Raw genomic sequence first — 25947 nt, forward strand, 5'->3', positions numbered from 1 at the left:
ATACAAAGTTGTTTGACAGGAATTCTCATTGGTTTACATTCTCATTGATAACATCGAATAGTGATTGACTATACATTGTTGAACTGTAGAGTGTTAGTTATGGTATCCAGAAGCATTTTATGGCTTCTTGGTGTCCGTTAATTTAGAGTCCACCTAGCAAGTGGCTTTAAGAGATGATTATTTAGGCCAAGGGTCACATGACTTCTCTTTCATTCCAGTGCCTCTCTGGGCCTGATAATTAAAAGGAGCTGTCATTTCTCAGATAAAAATTTCTTGTCTTCTTTCCCTCTCCCTCCCCCAACCCACAGTTCCCCCTTTTGATCAAAAATCTTTCTTCTTGAAAGCATTGATTGTCAAAATATTAGTATCAAGGTGTCTCTTATAGCCAGGAGGGCTCATTTCTGATTAGTCCCATCCCAAGTCAAGGGGGAAGGGGAGATGTCTCAGTGAGGAATTTTTAGGAGCACCCAAAATATAAATTGGGATGACATCACAGAGTGGCAAAAAGATCTTAGTGAAATCTTTGATCTGTATCACTGCTCTTGCTTGTTGAAACATCTTTAGTCTTTATAATTCCATGATTATAATTTTCTCAAAGGTAATGAGAGATACATAACATTAGTAATTTGAATGGTAGAAGTACATTGCACACAAGGTTACAATCAAAAAGAAAATCTGTATGCTAAAATGGAAAAATAATCTATTCTACTAGGGTGCCAATGAAAAAACATCGTAAAGAAAATTTAAATCAGGTTCTTTTTTTTCTAGAGACTTGTAGCCAGGAAATAATTCAGGATTCAGTCTAAATTGCAGAAAAATAATAAAAGCAGGGCTGGAATCTAATAACAGGTATGTTATAGTTTTCTTCTGAAATATAATTTTTCTCTCTCCAGTTCCCCTTTTTTACCAAAGAGAAGTCATAGTAAGGCCAGCTTATTTGCAAAATAAGTTTTAGTCTTATTATACCTGGTATGATTGTTTGCATAAAAGGCAGTAAGAATAGTGGTTGGCCATATAGTATTCTTTTAAGTTGGCTTTACTGGAACTTTTTAATAAGGAATTTTAGATTAGACTTTTAAAAACCTCTCAAGGCTAAGAAGCAAAGCCAAGGATTCACCATCAGACTGTGCCTGTAATACATGTACAAAATAGGTGAACTCTTCTTGAGGTCCCCAGAATATCTTGAGATTCCTGGCCTATCAGAAAGTGACATTATTTACTTATCTCAAGGTCAGGAACCTTGTAGGGATTCTGTATTGTATCAGGGAACTGTATTGACAAGGTACTGGACCAGTCTTTTACCAAGTCTGTTGGCTTTCTAAAAGCAATCTCATTTCCTCAAAACAGTCTGGTCACATTTAAAAATATGATATTCATCAAAACCTTGGTGAAATAACCAGCATTTCCAACTGTGTCCTGTTACAATAGAGAACACATTCTTACTGAACTTATGTGAACAACTATATTGCCATAAAATAAGAATACTCATGAATAATTTCCAAATTCTGGAGAAATCAGGCCTAGAGAAAGGTAAATGTTTCCATTTTTTTTTTAACAAAAGCATACTTTACCCAGTTGCTTTAAGCTATGAATGGCTCAAAAGAAAATTTTCTTGATTCCAAAAAAACAAATATAAAAAGAATCAGAAGTGTTTCAAATGAAAGGTTATAACAAAATTATTTCGGTCTTGTATCAGTTCATTCCTATGTAATTAATTCTTGCTCTGCTTTATATTGGGTTGGTAATCTTTGTAAACCCATCAGTTTGTTGTAGTTATTGTTTGTTTGTTTTATTTAGAGTTCTGGTCCAATGGTATGATCGCCAAAGTTATCACAAACTTGTATTCAAGAGTACTTGTCAGTGTCTTTTCCATGAATTTCCTTGAAGAAAAAGCAAATTTTGGACTGTAGCTAACTGTAAACCACTTTTTGGGAAGAATCATAGTAAAATAATAATTGTCACTGGATGATCAAAGACTTAGAGTAGCCGTGGTTAAAGACACAATTAACAAGGAAATTTGGTGATTTCTGTGACAAACAACAGTTTAATGTAATCATCACCAATATGATTGATGACATATACCAAGACATATCAGAATTTAAGAATATCATACAATTTTGGAATGCATATTAATAACATATTTATATAAATATGACTCAAGGTTAAACACCATTATTATTTGACAATGTGTCTTGCATGATTTTAACGTAAATTTGATTTGGGGAAGTATGTCAAATAGCAAAGGTTTAAAACATTTGATATCAAAAGTAAGATCACAGGTCATTATAAATTAATGATTATTCATTTAGCCAAAGTGATAATTCAAAGATTTCAAAAAGCAAAAACCTTTACTCTTGGACAGAGAAGAGACTCAGTTTTCCCAACAATCAAAGAGACCTAATAAATACAGCATGACACAAACAGAATCTGTTTCTCCCCCTTTTCCTTTTTTTTTTTAAAGTTTACTCAAAAGGTAAACCAAAGTCTTTTATTATATCTTATTAATGCTATATGAAAATCTTATTCAAAAGAGAAAACTAAATTCTACCTTTATATCAATGTATTGTTAATATTAAAACTAATTTTAAAAAAACCTTATAAACAGATCCACCCAATCTCAGTCAGCTCTGACTACACAAGATAAGATTTTCATAAACCTTTTATAACCTTTTATAGTTTTTTCCATTTCATAAACATTTTATAAACTTTTATAGTTTTTCCCATTCTCTTTCCCCAACTTTCGATATCCATTTGGTTTTATCTATCATTCCTTTTTTATCGCTTCAACTTAAAGTAACCTTTAAATAACTTATAAATTACAAAAAAAAATCCTCATGTCTTTCTTATAACCTTTCTTACCAAAAACACATCTGACTTTTCTTATATATTCTGTATATAGAATGTTTCTATTGTTTTAGTAGTTTTAATTACATATATTAATTACAAGGTTAACTCCTAGTAACCCTAATTTTCAGTGAAAAGCCTAGGAAGTATGCAATTTTAATGTTAAGTACCAGGTACAGAGCCCAAGACAAAAAATAGGTCTGTGAGGATAACATCTGGTATATCTGGCCCTTCCCAGCATGGCCAGGAGGCACAGCCAGGCCAGGGAGGGCATACTGGTTTGGCTTTGCCCTGCAGCTGTTAGCCTAGGTGCTGTGGTCATACATATGTCCTCAGGCCTTTCCATGGCTACCTGCCTAGAACCCAGATTCTTTTTTTTTTTTTTTGAGACAGAGTCTTGCTCTGTTGCCCAGGCTGGAGTGCAGTGGCGCCATCTCAGCTCACTGCAAGCTCCACCTCCTGGGTTCATGCCATTCTCCTGCCTCAGCCTCCCCAGCAGCTGGGACTACAGGCGCCCACCATCACGCCCAGCTAATTTTTTTGTATGCTTAGCAGAGACGGGGTTTCACCATGTTAGCCAGGATGGTCTCAATCTCTTGACCTCGTGATCTGCCTGCCTTGGCCTCCCAAAGTGCTGGGATTACAGGCGTGAGCCACCGCGCCTGGCCGGTGAACCCAGATTCTAAGAGAGCTTTAAGACATAAGCTCACAGACAAGGAAGTATCTAAAAATATCAGAGAAGCAAGAGTTTTATGACCTTAAAACATCTAGCAGAGACAACCTAAACCTGTCAAACCAGTAGACTCAGGCAAAATGTCTGAATTATATTTAATACTGACAATTCAGAAAACATTCCTATTTTTTTCTAACAATTTTTAAACTGGTTTTATTTACCAAAGATTACTAAGTCACGTGAACTTGAAAAGTATTTGGGCTTATTTATGAATGCTCATTTATTTATAAGTCAATTTGGTATCATAGACAATATACAAACAGATATGTACACAGGTATACATAAAAATACAAAGACTTTATAGCTTTGATGTTAAATTTTTAGTCAAAAACCATTAAAACTCCCCAGTTTAAAAGGATAGTTGGATTCAAACTGTGCATTTGTAAATGGAACAGGCTAAAGTCTCACATGGCCAAAGCCCTTACTGAGTTTTAGAGCATAAGGTAGTAAATTTATATTTCAAAGCACAGAGAAAGAGTTTAAGCTTTCCAAAAGGCCAATGAAGTTTTATATTTTTTCTTCACTAAAATCATATCAATATGAAAGGAAGCAGAGAGACCAAACACATAGTTAAAAAGGGGTTTCAGTAAAAACAAAACAAAACAAACAAAAAAAACACCTCTTAAGAAACAGGATCCAAAAGAGAAAATGCAGAAAGGCCTTTGAAAAAAAGTATACCCTGAATATCAGCTTTTAATTAAGCTGACTTCTGAGCATAGAGCTTTTTTTAAAATTCTTTTAAAATCTCTTTATCAGATTTCAGCCAGGACAAACAACCACCATTTATGGCTTTTGACCTTGTTTTGTCGTTGTTGTTGTTGTTTTAAACCAAAGGCACCTTCTCAAGAGACTCAACAAAACCAATAAGCCTTAACCAAGGTTATGCCTTTACCAAGGACGCACAAGTCATCTCCAAAGAGGTGCAGTGCAGTCCTCAATAGATCCAGAAACAGTCCCAAAGACGGCTGAAAGAAAGCAAAGTCTCACTAGCCAAAAATGGGGTACAACCCACATTTCTGTCCAACCATATCATCTAGGATCTCAGCTCCTCAGCTGACTGACTACACATTAAGACCAGAAGGAGGACTGAAAGAGGCAGTAAAACAGGAAAACAAAAGCTGCCGTGGGGATAGTGCCAAAGGTGGGAAAATGTGAGAAGGTAAGTTTATGGGAAGAGTAAAGTCTGCTCCTAGATTCTCTGGGGCTGTCTCTAAGCTAATAAGCAAGCCTTATAAAGGGGTCTCTCTTTAGGTGGGAAAAGACAGGCAACCAAATCCATTTCTTTCCAAATTTCTGTCCTGCTATCAGACAAACAAGGGAGGGGACAGAATGTTCCCATGCATTTTCAACTTTTTTAGCTCAATAATCCCCCATATTTTAGAGAGGAACAGTTCGGTTTTCTTCAGTAGAAAGGACACAAATAGGCACTCCAAAAGGTCAAAAGTCATGCAAATAATTTAAAACAAATAATGCAAGTTAATTCTTATAAATGTTTCTCTCTTGAACTAAAGGTATCCACTGAGGGAAGGAATGTTGTGGTGGCCTGAATAATTTTAATTCGGTTTTCCGTCTAATTTCAGCTGGAATGCTGCCTAACTAATTCCCCAAATGTTAACGTTTCAAACACATGCTAAGATTTACATCTCTAGGGGACTATGAGGTCCAGCAGGGCATTAAAAGGGTATTGTCTAATATTGGGTAAAGGTTTACTCAGGTTTACTTCTACTTTAATGGGGGTGGTTCAATATATGTTACCAATTTCAGTGGAATATTGAGACCATAAATGGTCTGGCAAAGCTTGCATTAAATCATTGGTATCATTCCTTAGTCCTTGCTTAGAAGAATATTTGTTGGATCTGTATTTCTCAGTAACTTCATTCTCATTCTGTGGTTGTTCTGTTTGCTCCTTCTGTTCCTAATTTAAATATATTCCCCCTTTTGAGAGAAGGAAATGTGTACATTGTGAAATTCCAAAACAAATCTCTAAGAGACATCTGGGAGCCAAGGGAACAAGCAGAAAGGAAAGAAGACCACTGAGTGAGCCTACCTGGAATTCTAAGGTTTGGGATTTGTATGTACTCATACATTGAGTAGATACCCCTGCCATTTGTATAATTTCAATACTCTGAGGAAAAGGACAGTTTAAGGTGGTAGGGTTGAGGACAGAAAGAGTAGCCCTATGGTAGTAGCCCTATGGTAGCATCTATGAGGAACATATCTGTTCTCTATTTATAACAATTTCTGTTTCTCCTAGGTATTAGTCAGAAATGCAAAAAGCCCCCTTTGGATCCTCGGAGAGCAACCCTATTCATCTTGTGGGGGTCCTGTCTTTTTGTTCCTGCCGTCATTTAAGTTTTCTACAATCTTGTTTGAAATGGCCAGGCATTTTGTAATAGAAGCGAACACCTCTTTGATCATTAGAAAGAGGCACCTATCTTTTCTTAAAAGGCCTCGTTTGACTAGGCAGTTGTTGTAGTTGCAAATTCATAATCTCTGGGGCCTTAGTGTTTTCTTCTTTCTGAATAGTTTTAGAAAGTTGACCTGCCAAGGTTAAAAACTCATGAGTATTTATATATTCACCCAATAAAGCTGGTGTCTTTTAACTAAGATAACCAAGTCCTCATTTAAGCCATTGAGGAAAATAGAATTTATTAAGAAATCATTCTGGTGATCTTGGAGGCTAGCACCAGCCATCTAGAATATTGCTTAAAGGTTTTTTCAAACCTATGAAAATAATAAAGTACAGATTCATCTGACCTTTGAATACAATGCTGAATTCTTTTCCAAGCTACATTTTTAGAAAAGACCTGGAGAGCTTCCTCAGGCAGTGGTGATAAGTGGAAAGGCAAATCAGAACAGGGGAGTTCAGATAAGAGAGAATATGATGGCAAAAACGTAGAAAAAGAAAGAGTAGTTGGAGGTGAAAAGGAGAAAGCCTCTGAAGTCTGTTTTAATTCAGAAATAGTTTCAGGTATCCTTTGTTTACCTTGAGTCAATTTTCTCAAAACTTCTTTGAGAAGTTTCTAGATGACATTGGAAGTACGTCCCCCATCAATTTGTCTGGTTCTAAAACTAGCCTTTTTTCCAATTGTGCATGCAAATAAATTGTTTTAGCCATTTCAAAAGATCCCCATTTTGCCTATTGTAGCTTATGACCACCCCTGGTTAGGCCGTTCCTAACTTTCCTAGATATTTACAACATGACATCCCATAAGTGTTATATATAAACCCAGCTAGCATTTCTAAAAAGAGTGTTCAGATTTTGAAGCTTGATTTCCCATAATTTAGGAACTTTTCAAAAGTGACCAAGGCCATGTATATGTTTTAGGTCAAAGTGTCCTGCTTAGGAGTATCACTCCTCTAGGTGTCACCCAATAGTTGTAAATCACTCTCTTATGTGTCTTGGGTTTTCTCTGACTGCCAGGTGGCAGCAGAATGCTCAGAGGTATGAGGGTCCAGAGTCCCTAAAGGGAGGAGTCCCTAAAAATATTCTTTTGGTGAGGAATGCCCTGTGAGGCCACTTCACATCCTAGGCTACAGCCCAAACATCTCTGCAAACTCTCCAGTCACCTGGAGCACGTGAATGGGTCAGAGGGAGAAATTGCTTGTGGTGCAAGAGAACTCATCATTCATTCATTCATTCATAAATTCATTTATTTATTGAGATGGAGTTTTGCTCATTGCCCAGGCTGGAGTGCAATGGCGTGATCTCACCTCACCGCAACCTCCACCTCCTGGGTTCAAGCGATTCTCCTGCCTCAGTCTCCCGAGTAGCCGGGATTACAGGCATGTGCCACCATGCCTGGCTAATTCTGTATTTGTAGTAGAGATGGGGTTTCACCACGTTGGCCAGGCTGGTCTCGAACTGCCGACCTCAGGTGATTCTCCTGCCTCGGCCTCCCAAAGTGCTAGGATTACAGATGTGAGCCACCGCGCCTGGCCAGAATTCACCTTTTTAAAATTTAAATTTAAAGGAGCTCACATTCCTCAGATAAAACTTTCTTTTCTTTTTACCACCTTCCCTCCTCCCCCTACATTGGTCTGGTGAGACCAGCAGGCAGAGGTAGTAGTAATGGCTGAAGAGCCAAGCTTGAAGGATAATCTATGGGCATCAGAAAGTACTTGGGATATTTGAGTTGCTGAATTCAGAAGAGATGTAGTTTTAATTTATGACAAGGTCTAGGATAGGACTATGGGAAAGGCTTGCCAGTAAAGTCTTTTGAATTGAGAGAAGACCAAAAAACTAAGACGTCAGAATATTGACCGAGTGTCATTCTTGTGATGCTGACATTAGCAGGGATGATGGTCAGGGTTGAATTGGAGAGGAATATTGTGAATCAGGTGTTAACATCTTCAGTGATTGGGAGCAAGTGTGTTCTTAGATGAAGAGAAGTTGAGGATGACAGAGCAGATGACAGGATCCTCAAGGGAATAGTAGTATAATGACAGACTGGGCCAAAAGAAATGATTCCAGTCCTACCTCTTGACCCTGAAATATATAGCACATGTTTAATATAAATGATTTCCACTCAGATGGATGTAAAGGAAGCATTGACCTGAAGAAAGAGCCAGGTTTCAATTAAAACTAGGAGATAGAAGGTATAATCTAAAAAGAATGCACAATATAGCAGTGTATATTGTGAAGCAAAAGCTTCAGAAGCAATGGGAGTGAGGAGAAGGGCTGGGAATAAAGGGAGAGATATTACAGAACATCATGGGAATAGCAGTAGCTTGCTAACCTATGATGGACTGGAATGGGAAGTACCTTCTGGGTATTGGCTGAAGGAACAAGAGACAGTTGATTTAGTCTTGAAGGACTTGTGGACCTAACCTAAGTACTCTTTAACAGGGGATTGGTTGTATTAATGTAAATCAGAGCACATCCAGGAGGTGAAGTAATCTGAAGTCATTAAAGATAATGTAAAAATATCATATGGAAAAATGGTCCCAATATATTAAGTGAAAAAACTAATTTGCACAAATCATATGTGTAAGCATCCTTTTTTTGTAAAAGAAGAATTGATGGATGGGTAATACTTTTCAGAATGTTTGAAATAAATTGATGAGCTGTCTAAAGATTTTTAAAAAGTTGCCCATGGAAGGTGCTGAGCCTTAAGCCATAAGACCATTGTTTTTTGTTTGTTTGTTTGTTTTTGTTTTTCAACAAATACTGAGCACCTACCTTGTGCCAGATACCATGTTTTGCATGGAGATAACAGCAATAAATAAAATAACGACCCTACCCTTATGGAGCCCATACCGTTAGGGCAAGAGGCTATATATATATTATGTGTGTATATGTGTGTGTGTGTGTGTATTGAGTGATACAAAGAAAATAAAAACCATAAAGCAATAAGGTGACTGTGGATTGATGGCTATTTTGGATGGAGTGGCTAAAGAAGGCCTCTTTGAGGAGGTGACATTTAAACAAAGACGTTGTTGAATGGAGAGAGCAAGCAAAGATCTGAAAGAAGGCATCCTACACAGAGGATGAAACACATGCAAATGCCTAGAGGTAAGAATTGAGAATAACAGCAGGTTTTTGGCCTGAGCCACTGGGTTGATTGAGAGGAGTGGGATTCAGAGGAAAAAAAAAAAAAGAGCTCTGTTTTGGATAGTTTGAGATGCCTATTACACTTCCAAGTAAAGATATCAGGTAGCAGTTGGGAATGTGAGTGTGGAACTCAGCGGCAAGGTTGATATTGGAGCTATTCATTTAGCCGTCATTAACATATAGATGTTATTAAATCCCATGAGAATGGATAGCATCACCTAAGATAGGAGGGCAAAGGACTGAGCCCTGCGGCATTCTTTCATTTAAAAGGCAAGAGAGGAAGAGGATGTTAGTGGTATGGAAGGAAAATCAGGAGATGTCTACTGAAATCACAAAAAATCAAAAAAGGAAATGAGAGGGGAAAGGTCCAGTAACATTGTTAGTTTCTCATCAGGTGCAGTCCATGGATGGACCATGAAATCAGTTTGTTTCTAGGCCATGTGCTAATATTCTTGGACACCATGTCAGACTGGCCTTTCTTGAGTTGGTAACGTGGAGTCAAGTCAAATCAGCAGAGGCTACGTCCTCCTCTGGATTTTGTCTTGTTATCTTGCTAGTTCAGAGGCAAATGAAACTAGAAAGAGAGCTCTAGGAAGACAGAATTAATGCCACTCCAGCTTGGTCCAAATTACCTCCAGGATGGGACTGGCATAGCAGATCAGATAAGCCTTTTGTTTATCACTTCTCCATAATGAGTCTATTAAATTCAGCCTGTGTGCCTAGGTAACTCATGCATACTGGCTCTGTGAAGTACAGAGGTAAGACAGGCCAATATAGTTAATACCCATGGCTAAAACATCATCTGGGTTTTTCAAGGGATGGTACTTTATGGATCTGGATAAGTTGTATGTCCCTTTAAATTATTTGACTACCACACAGCCCCAGCAGGATCAGGCCAAGCTAATCAACTTTATAGTCTCCTATCACATGTCTCCTTAGCAAAGTAAAACACACTGCTCACAGAAGACACTTGATAAATGCACTGCTCTTTTCTGACATTTAGTGTAAAATCCCATAGGAATTCATTTTTTATTTTTCTTTATTGCATATATAATTCTTGTATTAAATTGGGTCATTTCTCAAGCTTTGCTTTTTGGAATAATCTTGGGTATTTTGTTGCTTCTTAATTGCCAAATCCTTTAGTCTTTCCTGATAGTCTTTACTGTCAATAAACTTATTGAACAAAATTAGCAATGAGGTACAACTGAAATCTGAGCCCTGCTTACCACACACTTTCTGATTCTTCTACCACAGTCTAATCTATGATTGAATGTGGCTCCTAGAGAGAGAAGTGGAATTTTTATAACAGCATAATCATGAAGATAAACATTTGTACTTGAGTAGATTGATTTGTTGGAGGAAAAGATAGCTCAGTTACAACTAGTTACGCTATACTTTTAAAATAAAATGTAGTTGGTAACAGTAACCTTCTTTTGCTTTTGCTTTAGTGTCACCTGTTACTTTTCTTGAGGGAAAGATTGAAGACATTCTAGTCTGGGAAGTCAAGGGGCCTGGGTTAAAAACCACTTGGCTCTGCCACTCACTTGCTCTGTGACTCCATTTAGTTCACTTATACCTCTCTGGACCTCAGTTTCCTCATCAATAAAATAAGAAAATTATTCCAAATTATGTCTAAGACTCATTCTTCCATGGGTAGGCATTAGTAGTGTTTGCCAATATCCAGTTCTCCTTTCCTTCTGGAGAGACGTAACGGGTTCTGGCCAGTCAGATATAGGAAATATTTTGTCACTTGCATGCTATGGAAAGCCTGTGCACAGTTCTTCAGTCATTTTTCCTGCCAAGACAATTGAGAAGCCCACATTCTAGGTGATGGAACCACTGTCTGCCTGGACCTACTTTAAGTGTACAGGATGAGCATGAAAAATAATTGAACTGTATTAAGCCATTGGAATTCTGAAGGTAATTTGCTATTGTATAACTTATCCTAATATGTCAGATCTAACTTTCTATAGTTTGGTGGGTCATTATTTCCATGTTATAAATTTTTTTACTATATTTCATAGTAAGGGGTACTCTGAAAGAATTTGAAGCCCACAGTTCTCTTTCAAATGATTGAATATGTTGGTGCCTATTGTATCAGTCTTTAAACTAAACACAAATTCTTAATGTTGCTCTGGATTTCAGTTTGCACCTCTAAAAGGTTTATTTCTGATATATTTACTGTTTCCCAATTATTTTGGCTCTATTTTTTAATAGAGAAAGCAGCAGATTATTTTCTCACTCAGAGTATCCCCCTCTAGCTATTTTAAGCATGAAATTGGATAGAAAAGTGTAGATTTTCCATTGTTTGATTTTAAAAAACATTTAATGATCTATATATTAAGAGGGTGGATATACCACAAGATTTTCATATGTGTCAAAGGAAAGTTCAAACAAAGCTCATTCCTTGAGCATGAAGTAGGTCTGTCCTGCTTATAAGCAAAATTTCCTAGAAGCAGTACTCCAGTCATTGGTTTACACCTTAAACAAAGAATGTGTTGATTGAACACAGAAACCATTGTTTTAAATGACAGATAACTGTATTGAAATATTGCCTTCATTCTGTGACAATAAAAGCTGCAAAAGAAAAATCTGCCAGAAAGGATTTGAATTTACAGATTTTCATACCATAGAAAATGTCATGACAGTTCCATGCCTGAGACAGTAGTCGAATCTTGCCTAGGACTTGAGGGCAGGGCCAGCAACATAACTTGCCAGACCAGTGTAAAATGAAAATGTGGGGCCACTTGTTCAGAAAGAACAAGGAAAACATGCAATTAAAGGTGCTAGAATATAAAGCTTTTTCCTTTAAAAGGACACCGATAAAGCATGAAGGGTAATAGTAATATATGAATGATTAAAAACTACAGATAGCAAAAAATTGTATTTTGGGTATCATAATTTTATATGATAAGATAATAATACTTTATTAATGTGATAACTTGATTAACCTTAAGTTTTTCTGGCTCACTTTTCTTCAAATTTATTTATTTTATTTATTTATTATTTTCTGAGATGGAGTTTCACTCTGTCACCCAGGCTGGAGTGCAGTGGCACAATCTTGGCTCACTGCAACCTCCACCTCCTGGGTTCAAACGATTCCCCTGCCTCAGCCTCCCGAGTAGCTGGGACTACAGGCACGAGCCACCACACCCAGCTAATTGTTGTATTTTTGTAGAGATGGGGTTTTTCACCATGTTGGCCAGGCTGGTCTCAAACTCCTGACATCAAGTGATCCACCTGCCTCGGCCTCCCAAAGTGCTGGGATTACAGGCGTGCACCACTGCACACACTGCATGAGCCGCTGTGCCCAGCCCAGATTCATTTATTAAGTCATCAGAATTTACACTTTTAACAACTTTAGGTGATATAATTAAAAGCAACATCAGTCACTCTTAGCAAATAAGATTACAAAAATTTTTTGTAATTTTTTTTATTATTATGCTTTAAGTTCTAGGGTACATGTGCACAACGTGCAAGTTTGTGACATATGTATACATGTGCAGTGTTTGTTTGCTGCACCCATTAACTCATCATTTACATTAGGTATTGCTCCTAATGCTATCCCTCCCCCATCTCCCCACCCCACAACAGGCCCGGGTGTGTGATGTTCCCCGCTGTGCGTCCAAGTGTTCTCATTGTTCAATTCCCACCTGTGAGTGAGAATATGCGATGTTTGGTTTCCTGCATTTGTGATAGTTTGCTCAGAATGATGGCTTCCAGCTTCATCTATGTCCCTACAAAGGACATGAACTCATCCTTTTTTATGGCTGCATAGTATTCCATGGTTTATATGTGCCACATTTCCTTAATCATGTCTATCATTGATGGACATTTGGGTTGGTTCCAAGTCTTTGCTATTGTGAATAGTGCTGCAATAAACATGCATGTGCATGTGTCTTTATAGTAACATGATTTATAATCCTTTGGGTATATACCCAGTAATGGGATCGCTGGGTCAAATGGTATTTCTAGTTCTAGATCCTTGAGGAAGCGCCACACTGTCTTCCACAGTGGTTGAATTAGTTTACACTCCCACCAACAGTGTAAAAGTGTTCCTATTTCTCCACATCCTTTCCAGCACCTGTTATTTCCTGACTTTTTAATGATCACCATTCTAAGTGGTGTGAGATGGTATCTCATTGTGGTTTTGATTTGCATTTATCTGATGACCAGTGATGATGAGCATTTTTTTCATGTGTTTTTTGGCTGCATAAATGTCTTATTTAGAGAAGTGTCTGTTCATATCCTTTGCCCAATTTTTGTTAGGGTTGTTTGACTTTTTCTTGTAAATTTGTTTAAGTTCTTTGTAGATTCTGGATATTAGCCCTTTGTCAGACGGGTAGATTGCAAAAATTTTCTCCCATTCTGTAGGTTGCCTGTTCACTCTGATGGTAGTTTCTTTTGCTGTGCAGAAGCTCTTCGGTTTAATTAGATCCCATTTGTCTATTTTGGCTTTTGTTGCCATTGCTTTTGGCGTTTTAGTCATGAAGTCCTTGCCAATGCCTATGTCCTGAGTGGTATTGCCTAGGTTTTCTTCTAGGGTTTTTATGGTTTTAGGTCTAACATTTAAGTCTTTAATCCACCTTGAATGAATTTTTGTATAAGGTGTAAAGAAGGGATCCAGTTTCAGCTTTCTACATATGGCTAGCCAGTTTTCCCAGCACCATTTATTAAATAGGGAATCCTTTCCCCATTTCTTGTTTTTGTCAGGTTTGTCAAAGATCAGATGGTTGTAGATGTGTGGCATTATTTCTGACGCCTCTGTTCTGTTCCATTGTTCTATATCTCTGTTTTGGTACCAGTACCATGCTGTTTTGGTTATTGTAGCCTTGTAGTATAGTTTGAAGTCAGGGATCGTGATGCCTCCAGCTTTGTTCTTTTTGCTTAGGATTGTCTTGACAATATGGGCTCTTTTTTGGTTCTATATGAACTTTAAAGTAGTTTATTCCAATTCTGTGAAGAAAGTCATTGGTAGCTTGATGGGAATGGCATTAAATCTATAAATTACCTTGGGCAGTATGGCCATTTTCATGATATTGATTCTTCCTATCCAGGAGCATGGGATGTTCTTCCATTTGTTTGTGTCCTATTTTATTTCGTTGAGCAGTGGTTTGTAGTTCTCCTTGAAAAGGTCCTTCACATCCCTTGTAAGTTGTATTCTTATGTATTTTATTCTCTTTGTAGCAATTGTGAATGGGAGTTCACTCATGATTTGGCTCTCTGTTTGTCTGTTATTGCTGTATAGGAATGCTTGTGATTTTTGCACATTGATTTTGTATCCTGAGACTTTGCTGAAGTTGCTTATCAGCTTAAGGAGATCTGGGGCTGAGACGATGGGGTTTTCTAAATATACCATCATGTCATCTGCAAACAGGGACAATTTGACTTCCTCTTTTCCTAATTGAATACCCTTTATTTCTTTCTCTACCTGATTGCCCTGGCCAGAACTTCCAACACTATGTTGAATAGGAGTGGTGAGAGAGGGCATCCCTGTCTTTGCCAGTTTTCAAAGGGAATGCTTCCAGTTTTTGTCCATTCAGTATGATATTGGCTGTGGGTTTGTCATAGATAGCTGTTATTATTTCAAGATACATTCCATCAGTACCTAGTTTATTGAGAGTTTTTAGCATGAAGGGCTGTTGAATTTTGTTGAAGGCATTTTCTGCATCTATTGAGATAATCATGTGGTTTTTGTCTTTAGTTCTGTTTTGTGATGGATTACGTTTATTGATTTGCATATGTTGAACCAGGCTTGCATCCCAGGGATGAAGCCAACTTGATCGTGGTGGATAAGCTTTTTGATGTGCTGCTGGATTCAGTTTGCCAGTATTTTATTGCGGATTTTCACATTGATGTTCATCAGGGATATTGGTCTAAAATTCTCCTTTTTTTGTTGTGTCTCTGCCAGGCTTTGGTATCAGGATGATGCTGGCCTCATAAAATGAGTTAGGGAGGAGTCCCTCTTTTTCTATTGATTGGAATAGTTTCAGAAGGAATGGTACCAGCTCCTCTTTGTACTTCTGGTAGAATTCGGCTGTGTAACCTTCTGGTCCTGGACTTTTTTTGGTTGGTAGGCTATTAATTATTGCCTCAATTTCCGAGCCTGTTATTGGTCTATTCAGGGATTCAACTTCTTCCTGGTTTAGTCTTGGGAGGGTGTATGTGTCGAGGAATTTATCCATTTCTTGTAGATTTTCTAGTTTATTTGCTTAGAGGTGTTTATAATATTCTCTGATGGTAGTTTGTACTTCTGTGGAATCGGTGGTGATATCCCCTTTGTCATTTTTTATCGCATCTCTTTGATTCTTCTCCCTTTTCTTCCTTATTAATCTTGCTATTTGTCTATCAATTTTGTTTATCTTTTCAAAAAACCAGCTCCTGGATTCATTGATTTTTTGAAGGTTTTTTGTGTCTCTATCTCCTTCAATTGTCCTCTGATCTTAGTTATTTCTTGCCTTCTGCTAGGTTTTGAATTTGTTTGCTCTTGCTTCTCTAGTTCTTTTAATTGTGATGTTAGGGTGTTGATTTTAGATTTTTCCTGCTTTCTCTTGTGGGCATTTAGTGCTATAAATGTCCCTCTACACACTGCTTTAAATATGTCCCAGAGATTCTGGTACGTCATGTCTTTGTCCTCATTGGTTTCAAAGAACATCTTTATTTCTGCCTTCATTTTGTTATTTACCCAGTAGTCATTCAGGAGCAGGTTGTTCAGTTTCCATGTAGTTGAGCAGTTTTGAGTGAGTTTCTTAACGCTGAGTTTGAATTTGGTCGCACTGTGGTTGTGATTTCTGCTCTTTTACATTTGCTGAGGAGTGCTTTACTTCCAAATATGTGGTCAGTTTTGGAATAAATGCGATGTGGTGCTGAGAAGAGTGTATATTCTGTTGATTTGGGGTGGAGAGTTCTGTAGAAATCTGTTAGGTCCGCTTGGTGCATAGCTGAGTTAAAGTCCTGGATATCCTTGTTAACATTCTGTCTTGTTGATCTGTCTAATATTGACAGTGGGGTGTTAAAGTCTCCCATTATTATTTTGTGGGAGTCTAAGTCTCCTTGTAGTCTCTGAGGACTTGCTTTATGAATCTGAGTGCTCCTGTATTGGGTGCATATATATTTAGGATGGTTAGCTCTTCCTGTTGAATTGATTGATCCCTTTACCATTCTGTGATGGCCTTCTTTGTCTCTTTTTTTTTTTTTTTTGTCTTTGTTGGTTTAAAGTCTGTTTTATCAGAGACTAGGATTGCAACCCCTGCTTTTTTTTTTTTTTTTTTTTTTTTTTTTTTTTTTTTTTTTTTGCTTTCCATTTGCTTGGTAGATCTTCCTCCATCCCTTTATTTTGAGCCTATGTGTGTCTCTGCACGTGAGATGGGTCTCCTGAATACAGCACACTGATGGGTCTTGATTCTTTATCCAATTTGCCAGTCTGTGTCTTTTAATTGGGGCATTTAGCCCATTTACATTTAAGGTTAATATTGTTATGTGTGAATTCAATCCTGTCATTATGATGTTAGCTAGTTATTTTGCTCGTAGTTGATGCAGTTTCCTCCTAGCATCGATGGTCTTTACAATTTGGCATGTTTTTGCGGTGGCTGGTACCGGTTGTTCCTTTCCATGTTTAGTGCTTCCTTCAGGAGCTCTTGTAAGGCAGGCCTGGTGGTGACAAAATCTCTCAGCATTTGCTTGTCTATAAAGAATTCTATTTCGCCTTCACTTATGAAGCTTAGTTTGGCTGGACATGAAATTCTGGGTTGAAAATTCTTTTCTTTAAGAATGTTGAATATTGGCCCCCACTCTCTTCTGGCTTGTAGAGTTTCTGCGGAGAGATCTGCTGTTAGTCTGATGGGCTTCCCTTTGTGGGTAACCTGACCTTTCTCTCTGCCTGCCCTTAACATGTTTTGCTTCATTTTAACCTTGGTGAATCTGACAATTATGTGTCTTGGGGTTGCTCTTCTCGAGGAGTATCTTTGTGGTCTCTGTATTTCCTGAATTTGAATGTTGGCCTGCCTTGCTAGATTGGGGAAATTCACCTGCGTAATATCCTGAAGAGTGTTTTCCAGCTTGGTTCCATTCTCCCTGTCACTTTCAGGTACACCAATCAAACGTAGATTTGGTCTTTTCACATAGTCTCATATTTCTTGGAGGCTTTGTTCGTTTCTTTTTACTCTTTTTTCTCTAAACTTCTCTTCTCGCTTCATTTCATTTGTCATAGCCACAGGAGTTAGAGAAAATGCCACACTTTGAGACAAATTAAGAGTCCTTTATTTAAGCCGGCGGCCAAAGAGATGGCTAACGCTCAAAATTCTCTCGGCCTCGCCCCGATGAAGGGGTTTAACTTTTATACCTAGGTTTAGGAAAGGGAGGGGGACTTAAATGCAATAATTCTACAGAAGTGAAAACATGCAAGAATCAAAAGAAGCAAATGGTTACAGAGAGATAAACATTTTAAAAGACAAATGGTTACAAAAAGAGCAAGGGTACCAGGTGCAAGGCTCTAAATCCTTCCTTATAGTTAGATATAAATGCTATGCCAGACAGGAACTCAAGGCTTTGTGTTGTTATCTCTTTGAGCAAAACCCTGGGAACTTCATACATTGTTTGCTCCAGTATCTTATCAGTTAATTGGGCTCCTTTGAAATGCTGAGGATCTGCTTACACAGGTTAACTCCTTAAGGAAGGGGGTTGGGTAAGGAGCGCTTAATGTCTTGTAAATCAAGAGGTCAAATGGAGTTTGTCCGGCTTTCCCAGCCAGGGAGAGTCTATTCATATGGGAAACATGGCTGGCAATTAAGGAGACAAAAAAAGGAAAATTTAAAGTAGTGAGCTAGAGTAAAAAACAAGGTTAGGCGTTACACATTCATTTGATCTTCAGTCACTGATACCCTTTCTTCCACTTGATTGAATCAGCTTCTGAAGCTTGTGCATGCGTCACGTAGTTCTCCTGCCATGATTTTCAGCTCCGTCAGGTCATTTAAGGTCTTCTCTACACTGTTTATTCTAGTTAGCCATTCGTCTAATCTTTTTTCAAGGTTTTTAGCTTCCTTGCGATGGGTTCGTACATCCTCCTTTAGCTCGGAGAAGTTTGTTATTACCAACCTTCTGAAGCCTACTTCTGTCAACTTGTCAAAGTTATTCTCTGTCCAGCTTTGTTGCATTGCTGGTGAGGAGCTGTGATCCTTTGGAGAAGAGGTGCTCTGGTTTTTAGAATTGTCAGCTTTTCTGCTCTGGTTTCTCCCCATCTTTGTGGTTTTATCTACCTTTGATCTCTGATGATGGTGACCTACAGATGGGGTTTTGGTGTTGATGTCCTTTTTGTTGCTGTTGATGCTATTCCTTTCTGTTTGTTAGTTTTCCTTCTAACAGTCAGGTCCCTCAGCTGCAGGTCTGTTAGAGTTTGCTGGAGGTCCACTCCAGACCCTGTTTGCCTGGGTGTCACCAGCGGATGGCTGCAGAACCGCAAATATTGCAGAACTGCAATATTGCTGCCTGATCCTTCCTCTGGAAGCTTCATCTCGAGGGGCACCCAGCTGTATGAGGTGTCAGTCGGCCCCTACTGGGAGGTGTCTCCCAGTTAGGCTACACAGGGGTCAGGGACCCACTTGAGGAGGCAGTCTGTCCATTCTCAGAGGTCAAACACCATGCTGGGAAAGCCACTGCTCTCTTCAGAGCTGTCAGGGATGTTTAAGTCTGCAGAAGTTCCTGCTGCCTTCTGTTCAGCTATGCCCTTACCCCAGAGGTGGAGTCTACAGAGGCAGGCAGGCCTCGTTGACCTGCAGTGGGCTCCACCCAGTTTGAGCTTCCTGGCTGCTTTGTTTACCTACTGAAGCCTCAGCAATGGCGGATGCCCCTACCCCTGCCAGGCTGCTGTCTCGCAGGTCGATCTCGGACTGCTGCACTAGCAGTGAGCAAGGCTCCGTGGGCGTGGGACCTACTGAGCCAGGTGTGGTTTATAATCTTCTGGTGTGCCGTTTGCTAAGACTGTTGGAAAAGTGCAGTGTTTGGGTGGCATTGTCCCGATTTTCCAGGTACTGTCTGTCATGGCTTCCTTTGGCTAGGAAAGGGAAGTCCCCCGACCCCTTGCGCTTCCTGGGTGAGGCGATGCCCCGCCTTGCTTCGGCTCACCCTCGGTGGGCTGCACCCACTGTCCATCCAGTCCCAATGAGATGAACCAGGTACCTCAGCTGGAAATGCAGAAATCACCCGTCTTCTTTGTCGATCACACTGGGAGCTGCAGACTGGTGCTGTTCCTATTCAGCCATCTTGGAACTGTATCCCCCAATTTTTTCTAATTTTTAATTTTGAGGAGGATTTTTCTGTTGATGCAACTGACAGTGGAGCTGCTAAGAGTATTTTGTAAGCTGTGCCAACATTTCCATAGATTTCTAATAAAGTATTTCCAAATATGAATTTTAGTTTATATAGAGGTGATTATTCTTGGAGATCAGATTTTCTAAAAAGATTTAACTCTTCTTACACATTAGTTTCATACATGTTGGAATTTAATTTTAAATACAAATCTCTACAATGTCATTTTAATGTTTTCTCTAGCATGTTTTGTAACATATAAAGATCATATAAGAAACCAAAAATCACTTAATGATTTGTGTATAATTCACAGTGCTTGTTTATGCTTTCTATAGCAGCATCTTCAATTACAAAGACAAATTAAATTTAAAAATTGTATTCCTCATTAATAATTGGTTCATTAGAAATTGCATATGAGAATAGTGTGTTTTTTCCTATCAAATGCAACAATCCTTAATTTTTATTTCCAAACCTGTGGATATTCGCTTTGCAGTGTTGTAGCAGTTTTTAAAACCAGAGATTCTAAACTCTTTGAAGGCTTCTAATATATCTCTGATATGCTTCATTGTAATGTCCACATGTATGTTTTTATTTTCTAATAATTTACTGGCATTTATAGGCTTAATGCTAGCAGTTCCTATCCCAGTTCTCAGGCCAGAAAGATGACATTTTTGCTACAGGGATGGGCTTGGGAAACAGACAACCCAGCCTCTCACCACTGCTGCTTCTGCCATTGTCACCACCATTAATTTGGAGCTAGCTTCTGCCCCCAGCTATCCCCTTAGGGCCCTATGTGGTACTCCAAACTGTTTTTGTTTGGTTGGTTGGTTGGTTTTTTGTTTGTTTGTTGTTTGTTTGTTTGTTTGCTCTATTGCCCAGGCTGGAATGCAGTGGCACGATCTCGGCTCACTGCAGCCTCCACTTCCCAGGTTCAAGCGATTCTCCTGCCTCAGCCTCCTGAGTAGCTGGGACTACATGCACATGCCACTATGCCCGCCTAATTTTTGTATTTTTAGTAGAGACAGAGTTTCACCATGTTGTCCAGGCTGGTCTCGAACTCCTGACCTCAAGTCCACCCACCTCGGCCTACCAAAGTGCTGGGATTACAGGCATGAACCACCTCGCCTGGCCCCCAGAATGTTTCTTTACCTCTAAGCTGCTCCGCACTTAACCCTTTCTGAAAAGAATGCTGGACATAAGGCAGTCTTTCTTTGGAGGGATGTCTTTATAGAGTTAGAATCTTTTCCCAAACTTCTAGAAAAAGGGGAAGGGGGTTAACAGGAAGGAACTAACATTTATTCAGTGCCTATTATGTATTCATTTATATCAATGAATTCATTTAATCCTAACTGGAGTTTTGCTAGCCTCTTACACATGAAAAGACTGAACTGAGAGACTGAATAACTTCCCCAATATTACACAGCTTGCAAATGGTAGAACAGAGATTTGAACCAAGCCTGTCTGTCTGTGAAGATTTCGACAGGCAGCTTTAGTGTCCTGGATGAGAGTGCTGGAGACAAACCACCTGGATTCAATTCTAGACTCTGCTGTGTAATTGCTTTCTGTTAGATGAGTTACTTCCCTGAGCTTTAATTTCCACATGTTTATAATGGAGATGAGAGTAGTATAGTACCTACTTCCTAGGGTTCATTAGAGGATTATAGGAAGGTTAAATATTTGTAGTGTTAGGAACAGTGCCTGACAGTAAGCCTGCAGTAAATGTCACTGTTAATATCATTACTGTTATCATGATTACTCTTCCCACTCTACAATCTCTCTTCATAAGTTATAAAGGAATGTTAGAGGTCAGCAAAAGAGAAGAGCTTATGGACAGGCAGCAGGGCCTAGGTTCTTCAAGTCCTTCTGGTGTTTACCTTCACAAAAGTTCCCTTAAGCAGCATCTTACACATGATGTGATCTGTGATCTGATTCTTGCCCTGGATAGCCCATTTCTGCTGGGCTTCTTGGATTCTCATTTTCTAATAATCTGATCCTTTCCTGTCTGGGTTATATGTCTTACAGGTATGAGACATCTTTGTTGGATTTGGTTCAGTCTCTGAGCCCAAACTCTGCGCCCAAACCTCAGCGCTATCCCTCCAGAGAAGCTGGGGCCTGGAATCATGGTACTTTCCGACTCAGTCCTCCAAAATCGACCCGGAAGAAGATGGGGATGCACAGAACCCCTGAAGAGCTGGAGGAGAATCAGATTCTGGAAGATATATTTTTCATTTGACATATTGCAAAATTTTCTTAGGAAATTTGTGGGTTTCCTCACATACTCATCTAGGATTTTAAATTATTTCATCGCAAAGTAATTGTGTCTCTCCTTTCATGGGGACCTGTCTCACTAGCATCCTGTTACATATTGAATATAGAAATCATTCTAACAACCCAGGGTGTTTTCAATCAGACCAGGCATTCGATAACACACTAAGGGGGTAGGAATGGAAGATGGTATCTTTTGTATGCTAAACAGATTAGAAAATTAACATAGGATACTTTCTGCTTGGTGGAAACCATTGCATATTCAGCCTCATTTCGAGAGTGTTTCCTTCTCAAACTTCTGCTAGAAAAGGCTGACTCACTTTTATATACAAGAAAAACCTTTCCACTGAAAAATCCCTCTAATTTAAAAGTAACCCCTTTGAAACATAAGCAGTTTCAGAAAGGCAGACTTTCTCATCCTGTTCTCTCACTACTACATCTCTGTAAGTGGTCTTTTAATTCTGAAGCTGGAGTTGGTGCCCCTGCCATCACAAACGACACTGAAAACCAATTGTGAGTCAGTCTCAGTAGCCATCAGCCTGGCAGCTGCCCATCCCATAACCAAAGAGCTCAATGGGCTGGAGGGTGAGACCCAGCCAATCCTTGGGAGCAACCAGCACTAAATCACATCAGGGAGTGATTAGCCCTGGGGAAATTCAGTGGAGGCACAAGCCTGAAGCACTCTTCTACCAATGTTCGGGTGACCACTCCTCCAATATCCCAGAATGAATAAGAACAATCTCTAGGTATTTTTATTGACCCAAGTGTTCAGCTTATTCACCCCACCCCCCAACCCCCATCACATGCGCTCCTATGAACTTCCATGGTTATGTCTAGGGAAAATGCCACTAGAGAGAGAGTGATACAAGCTGCTGCAAGCTGATGGGCTTCCTCTGGCCCTCCCTTTTCCTCCATGAGGATTAAAGGATACGAGCTGACCAGGCCTCGCAGGTGCTCTGCTCATGGCCCCAAAGAACCATCTCTACTTGGGAGAGTATGTTCCACCACCTAAGCAGGGTCTCCCTACTTTTTCTCACTGGGCCTCGTTTTGACCCAGAGAAAGCCTATGGAAATTATGCAGTGCAGACCTCATCCTGTCTGCTGTCTTTTCTCCCACAGAGCTCTTGAGATGGGTCCTTCAGCTTGCAGTGGTCCCTAGTAGCCTCTTAAGCTAATGGGGATGATAAGCCTGGTTTAGCCAGAGTTCAAAACTCTCCAGTCATTGAAAGCAAGGGGAGGGTGTGTTCCCAGATGTGTATTACTTGGGAATTTTATTTGATCTGGAGGGTGTGGCTTTTTTTCTCTCCTTTTTACCAACCCCAACTAAACTGGAAGTAAGACTTAGTCAGTGTTGGTAGACAGTCATACCACCCAGGGCAGCCTGCATGCAACGAGTCTGCGTGGCTTCCCTGAATTACTGTTTTAATTAAAACTAGATTATTTCAATCTAGAAAAGCCTTGTTGAGCAGCCTCCTTATCCAGATAGATCCAAAGCTCATGTCTCTTCAGGCTGAGCCTCGTGCTGTCACCTCCACCCAGCCTTCTTTCACTTGGGGTTTTTTATTCTTTGGAGTAGAAAAGAATGGAGCCCACCAGTATTATATTTTTCTTCGGAAATAAATATAAAGTCAAGACTAACTAGTTATAAACATTCCCTTAAAAAGTTGGAAAATCATTACAGATTAAAATTTCCTTATGAAGTTCACTACTGAGAATAACCAAATTGGTTTCATCCCATATCAAAAAGCCTTTGGAGTGTGGAGCTTTCTGTGGTATGGCAGAAATGGGTGGATGGCAAACTAAGAGCCCTCAGCCATTTTTTCAGTTAAAGTTAGGTTGCCAGAACTTTCTTTTCCTTGCCCCCTGTGTCATGACTAGCTTAAGTGTATTTGACTCCCATAGACTACTCCCATGCCCACAGTCACCCATTCCAGACTCCAGTGTCCTTAAAACTCTGGAGTGAGAGGATGCCCAGAGGATCAAGAAAAGGTTCACAGTTTCTTGAAGAAGCTTGTTTGCCTTTAGAAGAATCGTAAACAGAGTCTAAACTAAAGGCTTTTTGGGGGACACAGCCACAGAGTGGAGTTTCATTGCTTCTTTGCCTCTCCATGAATGGCCAATTTGGAAAAACAGAGATGGGCTTTTAGCAGAATATCAACCAATACATTTTTCACATGCAAAACTCATCACCAGTTGCCTTTTTCTAACTTACGGACATTTTGTTGGTGTTGGTGCAAGGGCAATACGATGTAAATTTGTATATAATCTAATGTCTTCATTATTAATTGAATAGTACATGTTAACATTTTAATCTATTTAAATTTGCTTTGAAATATATACATACATATGAATGAAAGGTTGTTACAGATCCTCAAAGCTGCTGCAGACTATCCCAAGAGAAAGGATCTGGCACAAAGGAATCTGCCTTTCCTCCCTCTCAAGTCTCCTACCCTTGACTGGTTGGGATTTGCTCGTCCAGCCTCTAGACGCTTCCCAAAGCAAGACTGGACACATGCCGAGGGCGTTGCGGATAGTGCCTCAGCATTGCCCACCCTGCTGCCCACCTCCTGTAAGAGAAAAACCAATCAATGTTTACAAAATGAAAAGGACACAGCATGTCCTTTGAACTTCCTAAGTAAGGCCCACAGTGCTTGATGTAGAGAACCAAAGTGAATCACAGAAAAGCTTTTGCTAACAGTCCGCTTTCCAGGAGGAAAACTTTTGTTTATCCAAACCTGACCCCCATGATGGGGACTTTTCTAGAGCACCCCAAATGTCATGGGGAGGGAGGGACTCTTTCTGCTCCCTCAGAGCTACTCTTCACTTGTCCCTGCTTCCAGCACCAAGTTCATAATAGAGATCTTCTGGCCAGAGAATCAGGGGAGAGGAGAGGCCTGATGGGGCAGAGCTGGATGAAGTCTGCTAAGAGAGATGGAGGCTGTGGCGGACTCCTTCCAACTCACGATTTATCCTCAGCTCAGAGTGTATTTTGAATATGAGCAAATGTTTATGTACTTATGAGATTTCAAGTTAATAAATAATCTCTATGGCTATTTTCCCCATGTGGGTTTGATATTGAATTGTCCCTTGAACATCCCTCATCAGATCAGTGAGGCATAGCTTGAAAGCAAGTGCAGACCCGCAGGTTATCAAAATGTTATTTTCCTCAGTACTTGTTAAAACAGCAGGAGCCTGTCGTCGACTGAGAGAAAGGAAATGGTTTGTCACATCCCAGTAGGTTTTTCTGCTGTGGCTCCTGCTCACTCACATCACGTGAACACCAAGCCACCTCTAGACTGTGTGCTTGTTGGAACAGAACATTCAGTCTGTCTGCACCTATAAGTCCCTCCTCTGTGCCTACCCCCATAGCTGCTCAGCAAGGAAGAAATATCACAGCACTTTAAGACAAGAAAAATGGCCCTGCCTAGTTGCCTTTAGCTGCTGGAAGAATGTATGTGAGGGTTTCAGTGCCTAAAATGCTCAATTCTGAGATCACACCTGTGGATTCAACTCAGACAGAGACCCTGTCCTGCCCCCTGTTCCCCAAGCCAGGCTGGCACCTGCACCTAAATATGGAGACTTCACACCTGCCCCTCAGAGGCACAGGTAGCAGGAACAGAATCATTACTCAAACAACTCCCAAACTGAAAATGAAAATTGCTCATGGACTACTGGCAACACCATTTGGGTGTTTAGGAATCTGGAGACACAGTCTGGGAATCAAGGGACTTCAATCAAGTGTAAGATCCCCCCTAATTTGAAAAAAATACCCTGTGAATAGCCCAGACTTTCAGCTAACTTTATCATCCCTTCTTTCCACCACTGTGGTTCTCTCTTTCCTTTTGCAACAAGACTTCTAAAGGGAGCAGTCTTTGATTCATTGCCCCTTAACACCTCACAAACTGGCTTTCACCCAAGCCCAGTTTAAAGAGAGACGAGTCAAAAGTCAGGTTTTCACTCTTGACTTTTCAGCACTCCTGGCCAATCAGCAACCAAAGCCCTTTTTTTATTTATTTATTTTTTTTGTTAATAGCTTTATGAGATATTGCTCAAATACTGTACAGTCTACCTAAAGTGTACAGTTCAGTAGTCTTTAGTATATTCACAGAGTTGCCTCCATCACCACAATCAATTTTAGGACATTTTCATCACTCCGAAGAGAAACCCATACCCTTTAGCAGTCACCCTCCGTACTGCCAGCCCTTAATTGACTTGCTATCTCTATACATTTGCATATCTGGACATGTCA

At 39.6% G+C, this 25947-nt stretch overlaps 1 protein-coding gene across 11 annotated transcripts in view; it reads left to right on the forward strand.

The window, feature by feature from the left end:
- KIAA1328 (KIAA1328 ortholog) overlaps positions 1 to 24754 on the forward strand; it is a 396501-nt gene extending 371747 nt beyond the window's left edge. For all 11 annotated transcript variants that reach the window (XM_054461100.2, XM_054461101.2, XM_063653602.1 and 8 more), the window contains one exon: positions 21456 to 24754. In XM_054461100.2, the coding sequence (XP_054317075.2) occupies positions 21456 to 21666 (211 nt within the window). In that variant the 3' untranslated portion in view covers positions 21667 to 24754. The remainder of the gene's footprint in view (positions 1 to 21455) is intronic.
- The last annotated feature ends 1193 nt before the right edge of the window (positions 24755 to 25947 follow it).

Source organism: Pongo pygmaeus, chromosome 17, assembly GCF_028885625.2.
Source record: "Pongo pygmaeus isolate AG05252 chromosome 17, NHGRI_mPonPyg2-v2.0_pri, whole genome shotgun sequence".
Lineage (NCBI taxonomy): Eukaryota > Metazoa > Chordata > Mammalia > Primates > Hominidae > Pongo > Pongo pygmaeus.